General features: G+C 44.7%; 1 protein-coding gene across 1 annotated transcript in view; it reads left to right on the forward strand.

The window, feature by feature from the left end:
* LOC311099807 (pappalysin-1-like) overlaps positions 1–8,775 on the forward strand; it is a gene marked incomplete at both ends in the record, with an annotated part of 62,658 nt that overhangs the window by 46,035 nt on the left and 7,848 nt on the right. The window contains 2 exons of the mRNA XM_084140556.1: positions 7,013–7,141; positions 7,277–7,368. Coding sequence (XP_083996682.1) covers positions 7,013–7,141; positions 7,277–7,368 — 221 coding nt within the window. The remainder of the gene's footprint in view (positions 1–7,012; positions 7,142–7,276; positions 7,369–8,775) is intronic.

The following is an 8,775-nucleotide window of genomic DNA, read 5'->3' on the forward strand; positions in this document are numbered from 1 at the left end:
GCAGTTCGCTAACGCTAGTATGCTAATGTTAGTTAGAATGCTAATGTTAGCTAGCATTTCTAACGTTAGCTATCATTAGCTAGCATGCTAACATTAGAAAACGTTAGCTAGCTGGCTAGACAGCAAGAAAGCAAGTCAAAGCAGATCCTCCACACAACAACCATCTCGCCATTCCCTTCTATTTTAAATCATGTGGTTTGTAACAAAAAGGTTTTTGTCAAGAGGAAACCTAGTTAGCTGTTGTTGACTGATATATGTAGCAGTTGTAGCTAGCTATCTAGCTTCATGACTAGCTAGTTAGATAGCTACTGTAACAACAGAAATATCAGGAATATAGTGACAAAGCAAAGGACAAATAATCAGCCTGCATTTATTGCTGTTATAGTAAAGCCTTAGTCACATCGTGCATTTCCAAATCTTGAATCCAATCCATCCATACAATGACATTTTTTATTTTTTTACCAGTATATGCCCAAACCACTCTGTTGTTTCCTAACAGGCCAAGCAGGGGCACAGAGAAAAGCTGCTTTTTAACATCCTTAATTATACTTTTTTGGGAAAAAACATATATTTAATTCATATTGTAATTCTTTTGAGGTAATATTTAATAGAAAGTCTGGAACACTGGACAGATAAATATATACCATATGTCAAATACTTTCTAATACTTGAGCAGCAACCTCAAACGTATCTGACCTAGGTCTGCCTCTACGGACATGTATAGGGGAGTTAAGTAAAATTACTTATCACTTTTTGTTTGACAACAATGGTTTCCATTGTTATTATTAGCATGACTTATACTGTCTTTGCTGATATTCCTACTTTGGTACTGTCCTTATGTTAGGTTTACTCTTCACTGTCTGATTTGGCAGTATGCGAGCCCCACTCAACAATGAGTCATTAACGCTAGGCTAGGCCAGTGGAGCTCCTCACTAAATGACATGTCAACATCTGAACCATGGGAGTGATGGAGCTTCTTATACATGTCATCAATGTGAGACAAACTGTTAGTTGACTATGTGTCTACTGTGCAGCTTGTTATTGTGCTGTATTAAGGGAATGGGGTTATGTCTTATTCCTTATAATATCGCAGATTTTTTTTTGGGATCTTCTAATTCAAGAGACGAGATAGAAGTAACACTGCCACCAACTCCTTGTGACTCTGAGTCTGTCCTATAGTAATTTTATATTGTAGAGTAAATTGCAGGACATTGAGTTAGGCTCAGGGTTTCCCAAATTTGGTCCTGTTCCCCCCACCCCCGTTTTGGTTTTTGCCCTAGTACTTCACAGCTGATTCGAATAACCAACTCATCATCAAGCTTTGATTATTTGAATCAGCTGTGTACTGCTAAGGCGAAACCAAAAACCTCTCATCTGGTATCTTCACGCCAAGAAAAATGCACACCATTACTGTGCATTGTGCCAGACTCTAGGTCTTTGTTGAGATAAGGTCTCTATTCTCACAAGGGCCTTAGAGAAGAATATATGGACAGACTTCAATGGAAGCCGCCGCGATTACATATTATCACGCGACACCTTGTTGGCCGACAATGGCCGTAGAGCTCAAGCCTTTGGAGTGGCATGGAGAATAGGAACGCCTATATTGTCTCAAGAATGCACATAGAATGCAAAGTTTACGTACACTGGAGATCAGTGGATGACAACAGGCTGAAATTAATCAGTTGTGTTGTGTCACAACAGCAATTTGTGTTCAGCTCTATTGAAATTATTTTATGAAAGCCATCACAATACTTTTTAATAAAGAAATGTATACATTGCTCTGGTTAACTTTGAACAAAATATAAAGGGCCCAACCTGTTGACATTTTGGTCCCTCAATGTCATAAAGTGGTTTAGAGAGCTCACAAAAGTTTTTTGAAGCCCCAGGTCTGTCTGGTTGGATCAGTGGTCCAGGAGGACTCTGTGTGACCTCAGCCTAGAGTAGAGGGGCTCCCAGGGGCTGCAATGTCCATCACACCAGGCCATAAACCACACATCTATCACCTGAATGTGTGTGTGTGTGTACTGGGTCACACACACACACACACACACACACACACACATACACACACACACACACACACACACACACACACACACACACATACACACACACACATATATGCACACACATACACACACACATACAGTGAGGGAAAAAAATATTTGATCCCCTGCTGATTTTGTACGTTTGCCCACTGACAAAGAAATGATCAGTCTATAATTTTTATGGTAGGTTTATTTGAACTTTTAGAGACAGAATAACAACACAAAAATCCAGAAAAATGCATGTCAAAAATGTTATAAATTGATTTGCATTTTAATGAGGGAAATAAGTATTTGACCCCCTCTCAATCAGAAAGATTTCTGGCTCCCAGGTGTCTTTTATACAGGTAACGAGCTGAGATTAGGAGCACAGTCTTAAAGGGAGTGCTCCTAATCTCATTTTGTTACCTGTATAAAAGACACCTGTCCACAGAAGCAATCAATCAATCAGATTCCAAACTCTCCACCATGGCCAAGACCAAAGAGCTCTCCAAGGATGTCAGGGACAAGATTGTAGACGTACACAAGGCTGGAATGGGCTACAAGACCATCGCCAAGCAGCTTGGTGAGAAGGTGACAACAGTTGGTGCGATTTTTCGCAAATGGAAGAAACACAAAATAACTGTCAATCTCCCTCGCCCTGGGGCTCCATGCAAGATCTCACCTCGTGGAGTTGCAATGATCATGAGAACGGTGAGAAATCAGCCCAGAACTAAACAGGAGGATCTTGTCAATGATCTCAAGGCAGCTGGGACCATAGTCACCAAGAAAACAATTGGTAACACACTACGCCATGAAGGACTGAAATCCTGCAGCGCCCGCAAGGTCCCCCTGCTCAAGAAAGCACATATACAGGCCCGTCTGAAGTTTGCCAATGAACATCTGAATGATTCAGAGGAGAACTGGGTGAAAGTGTTGTGGTCAGATGAGACCAAAATCGAGCTCTTTGGCATCAACTCAACTCTCCGTGTTTGGAGGAGGAGGAATGCTGCCTATGACCCCAAGAACACCATCCCCACCGTCAAACATGGAGGTGGAAACATTATGCTTTGGGGGTGTTTTTCTGCTAAGGGGACAGGACAACTTCACCGCATCAAAGGGACGATGGACGGGGCCATGTACTGTCAAATCTTGGGTGAGAACCTCCTTCCCTCAACCAGGGCATTGAAAATGGGTCGTGGATGGGTATTCCAGCATGACAATGACCCAAAACACACAGCCAAGGCAACAAAGGAGTGGCTCAAGAAGAAGCACATTGAGGTCCTGGAGTGGCCTAGCCAGTCTCCAGACCTTAATCCCATAGAAAATATGTGGCGGGAGCTGAAGGTTCGAGTTGCCAAACGTCAATTTATGTTTTTCTGGATTTTTTTGTTGTTATTCTGTCTCTCACTGTTTCAAATAAACCTACCATTAAAATTATAGATGGATCATGTCTTTGTCAGTGGGCTAACGTACAAAATCAGCAGGGGATCAAATACTTTTTTCCCTCATTGTACAGTATATAGATATCAGTGACAGATAGCCTTGAGTGAAGTCAGAGTTTCCCATTGAACCTCTCTGCCCTCTGTGTCATGACAAAGGTGCTTTTCTTATGTAGGCCCACGCCGGAGCATATTTCACATGCCAGTTATTGTCCCTGATGGCCCCGGTGGCCCCCATATCTGTACAGCCTCTCTTGACACTATTTGAAAAATCTGTTTTCTTTTCCTTTTCCCTCCTTTTTTTCCATTCTCTACTGCGTCCCAACGTTTTTTCTCGCCCTCCTCCTTCTCTTTCTTTTCCCTCCAAGACTGGGGAGTGTTTGGAGATGGGAGGCCGAGAGTGGTTGTTGATCTTGGCAGACGACGTAAAGGAAGCCTCATGTGAACCTTTGCACTGGTATAAGCCGCGTAGTAAAAATCGTCAGAAGTTTGTGACGTAGCTCTCCTTGCAGCAAGAAGAAGTCGTCTACCTCTCTCCCTCTCTCCCTCTCTATTGCTCTGTCGTTCTCTCTCTCTCTGCTTCCCAGCCATCCTTCCCGCCATTCCAGCCGCTTGCCTCCTCTCGCACGGGTCACGTCCCTCCGTCAGACCTGAGCGAGAAATCGCAGTGTGTGTGTGTCTCCCCCTTGTCCCGTACTGGGCCTGGCTCGGCCTACCGCCCTTGGTGTTCTTCTCGTGACAGAGTCTGACGAGGAGGAGGGGGAGAGAGCGAGTCGAGGTCCTTGTTAGCGGCATCACTCTGGGCGTCCCTCCCTCTGCTCGCACGTGTTTCCTCCAGGCTCATGTCTCCCACAGCTTTTATTTTCCAGAGGCTTGACTAATTCAATTAAGACTAAGGGATATTTGAGAAAGTCGCCTCGGAGCGTTCCAAAACTGGGGAACACTGTAAAACAGAGCAGTGGGTCAGGTCAAACATCCCATTTGATTGTTGTTAATAATACAATCAAAACCCAGCCCAGATCCTCAATCTCCTCCTGACTCCTCCACAGTACTGGAGAACATGGAAACTGCCTGGGTTGTACCTTCCTTTGTGTGTGTGTGTGTGTTTGTGTGTGTGTGTGTGTGTGTTTCATTGTATCTGGGGCAGGACAGCCAAATTGAACCCCATGTTCTCTCTTGCCTGCTGTGGGGAAGCAGGAGAGTGACTGGGGTCTTTGGGATGAGAAGGCATGGAGACATTTCATACTCAAAACCACCAAGGTAAAAAAGGCTTTCCTGTAGTAAATCTTTTGACACATTTCGAAGGCACGGACTGTGTGCTCGGGGCTGTACTGTGTGTGGGTGTGTGGGTGCCTGCGTGCACATGTGTATGTCTGAGTGTGTGTCTTTGTCTTCATTGTACTTTCTGTCTATGTGTGTGTGTGCATACACGTGTGTGTCTGTGTCTGCACCGGTGCCTGCAATGAAGCTCAATCTGTGCGTGTGTGTGTGCTTCACTCCAAGTGTGTGTTTTATTGGATGTGAGCAGCCCCGCTCCCAGCAGTGTGCCTGGTCAGAACAGAGCTAAATTGATGCATAATAAGGCAGCACAGGCCATTCATGTTAAGGGCTCATTTGAATGATTTGTTTTGCCACTTATTAAATGTTACTGCTTCCCTGGCCATTAGGGCGGGCACCTCCTCAGTCTGCCGATGGCGGCTGGAAGAGAAGGGGAACGGGAGAGGATGGGGAAGGCCCTGGCCTCGTGTGAACCAATGTGTAAGTGCGATGGCTGCCCCTGCAGTGGCTCTGTAACAAAGGGCTAAATTGTCTCTCTCTCTCTGTGTATGTGTGTGTGTATGTGTGTGCAGGTGTGAGTGCGTTCTTTTAAGTATTTGGCAGGGGTATAGGGTAGGTTGTGAGTGAGTTAGTGAGTGATTGCTAGTAGGTACTGTATGCAAAGGGAGGGTATATTACAGTAAACTACCCAAATGTTATGTAATCTATCACAAGACATCTAGTGGCCTTTTTGGGTACTTTAGGTTTTTACAGGTGTCTATAATTATCTCTGGCCCTCTGTGTGTTTTTATCACGTGTAACATACATGCAATACAGTCATTCAATAAGATTATTTAAAAATGTAAAATAGAATGACAAAGCTGTAAAAAAAAAATCCTAAATATAAACCATCAACTTAGTGAATACCATTGGTGTTTAATGTGAGGGTTTCTGTATGAAATATCCTTTATATTTTTACACACTTTTATTTATTTTACTATGCAAGTATGTACTGTATTTGTTGGGTTTGTGTGAGGGTCTCTGTGTGTGTATGTGAGCTCAGAGGTGGGAGTACTATGAAAGATATTCAGAAATTAATTTGATTTGATCGTCTGTGTGTGATGGTGATGCCTATTGGTTCTATTCACTGTAATTCCATAATATCTTCCCTGTTCTTCTGTCTCCTGGAAAATCCTCTCCAAACATGAACCAGCAACTCTCATGATGATAACTGACCATTAAATCCAGCAGAAATCAAAACCATGGCCAACCATATGCATACAGTATATCTACTGATTCCCTTGGCACATTCATTGAATTGTACAATGTTGAGCTATCCTGCTGGCTCGGCACGCAGAGAGCACACTGATACGGAGCTATGCGGCTGGATGTTTTTCTAACTCCCTTGTTTTTGGCCTGCGTAGGCCATATTGTGTTACGCCCTATGAAAGCAGTACTGGAGCCCCTCGCCAGATGTTTGTTTGTGTCTCAGTGTCCTCGGAGTGGGACGGAAGGAGAGGTGTACTGCTGAGCACACTGCCGGCCCCGTGGCTGTCCCCTCACCTCACCTCTACACACACACACACACACACACACACACACAAACACACACACACACACACACACACACACACACACACACACACAAACAGACACAAACACATAAACAGACACACACATGCTGCAGTCACAGCAACCAGCACGCCTTGACCTTTTGTTTGAACGTCAACTCACTCTGTCTGTCTATTTGGAGCGGCTCCATAGATATCACTTACAGTACAACAGAGCATGAGAGAGGGGCAGGAACAAGGCAGGAACCTCATACAGGCTGCAGGGACAGACATTTCAGGTGGGGAGAAAGAGTGTGAATACTGGGCCATTTGCCTAAATGGACTGTAATTGAAACCTACTGTAACAGTCGTGCCCACCGCATTGCTCTGACCTGTGATCCTACAGGGCTTTCATGGACCTCTCTTTGTAGGTTACTGCCATTTGTTCTTATCTAGGGCTGAACTCAAACTGTTGTGTAAAACACACATTTTGTCAGTGGGACGTGTGTGGAAAATCGAGGTACGAGCACAGATCTTAAGTTACGATTCGCCCTCAAATGTTCTTGGTATTTCTTTGGCTAAGAGTCTTGGCCACTAACTCTACTCTAGGTCAGCGGGCTAAAGGTCTATTCTCTGTTTGTGTTTGTAGAGATGTGGTACCAGCTAAAGATTACTCCCCTGTGTGCTTGTAGGGACGTGGTACCAGCTAAAGTTTTCATCTGTGTGTGTGTGTCTTTAGGGACGTGGTACCAGGCATTGTGTACACCTACCAGGTCCAAACCATCTCCGCCCGCAGTGAGAGTGAACCGTCTCCACCCCTCACCCACCAGCTTGGGGCACCATACTGCGGAGACGGACGCATCCAGAGGTAACTTGTGTGTGTGCTGTATGTGTGTGTCTGTGTGTTTCCGTGTGTGTGTTTGCGTGCGTGTGTGTGTTTGTGTGTGCGTGTGTTCTCCCAGTAACAGTCTCCTGTTTGTCTGCCTGTCTGTCTGTCTCTTAGGTCACAGGGAGAGGAGTGTGACGATACGAACTCTATGAATGGAGACGGCTGCTCCAGCCAGTGTAAGAAGGAGCCCTTCTTCAACTGTGTCGGTACGTCCTCCTCAGAACCATCAACAGTTGTACCATTGTAGTTATGTCACTGAAGTTGATGTAATTCAATGCAGTGGCTGGTTCTATGACAAATAAAAAATGGAATGTCCACAACTGATACAGTATACTGAATGGACTGCAATGTAAAAGGTGATTTATTGGTGAGACTGATGGATACAATTTCCATCCCCATTGAGATCTTTGTGAGGGCGGAACCACACAGCCACATAGAGATGCAATGGGCCGTGCCCTCTTTCCGCGGCATTAGCAAATACATGAAGGCACTCAATAGTTGCTGTATCGTCCAATCACAGAGCAGATACAAGTCACATGATCTGTAGGGGGACACGTGATGGCATATGATGTGTTTGCTAACAAATCACGTGACTCGTATTTGCTCTGTAATTGGATGATACAGACCACATGCTCATGGTTAGTGTAGGTTTTGGTGCTCTTTGAAACAGAAACTGACATTAAAACATCAACATATGATTTGTTTTGCAATCTCGGTGTACGTTGCACAGTAATATCACTATCACTAATATTTGATATCATCACAGGTTTTGAGGATTAAGAATCCACTTCCAGAACCCCTAGTTGCATTCCTATTTACCTGTCCATTCCAATTTGATGATTTCATCGGTCCCTTGAACTCAGCATGGCTCTTTTAATTGGCTAGCTTTTGTGACAGATGTCTTCTATCGGTAGGAGGACTCTCCCGTGTGTGTGGTTGAGAGGCTTATGAGTTGTGGGGAGATGTGAGTAACATGCTAGACACGCTGGCTCTGTGAGTGACAGCGGCGAGGCGTTCACTAGTTTCATATCTGTGTCTGGGACTTCTGTCCAAGGGCTTGATGTGTTTCTCATAAGAGCAGATGCCATTGTGTATCATGATCACGTTGACGTCTCGCAGAGAGTCTGGAAACTATTGTCTTTTGAAGAGAGAATACATCAACAAATTCATATAGTGGATTGGATTCTCTGGCGTCCTCTCAGTCGCTGTTTGGTTAATAGATGGATGATTTCCTCTCCTCCTCCGAGTGAGCCTGTCACTCACTCACTCTTTTTCCCTTCTTCCCTTGTTTATGCACACAATAAAACGTGCCATTCTGTCATAGCTGATCTAGCCTCGTTGATTGATATGTGTGTTTGTATGTGTGTGTGTGTGTGTGTGTGTGTGTGTGTGTGTGTGTCTCAAAACCTCTGTCAGATCCCCGGCGGGCCCGGCAGCGTTGTTTTCCATTGACCACAGCGTTCAGGGATATGTGTGTCGCTACCTGACATATTTCTATGGAAATCGGACACTATAATGACAGGACCTTCTGTCTGTCTGTCTGACTGCCTGTCTGTGTTGGACGAGGGGCTGACACAGAGAATGGTGCAGCCTGACGAGCTCTCAGGCTAGGG

Source organism: Coregonus lavaretus (assembly GCF_964263955.1).
Source record: "Coregonus lavaretus genome assembly, chromosome: 24".
Classification (NCBI taxonomy): Eukaryota; Metazoa; Chordata; class Actinopteri; order Salmoniformes; family Salmonidae; genus Coregonus; species Coregonus lavaretus.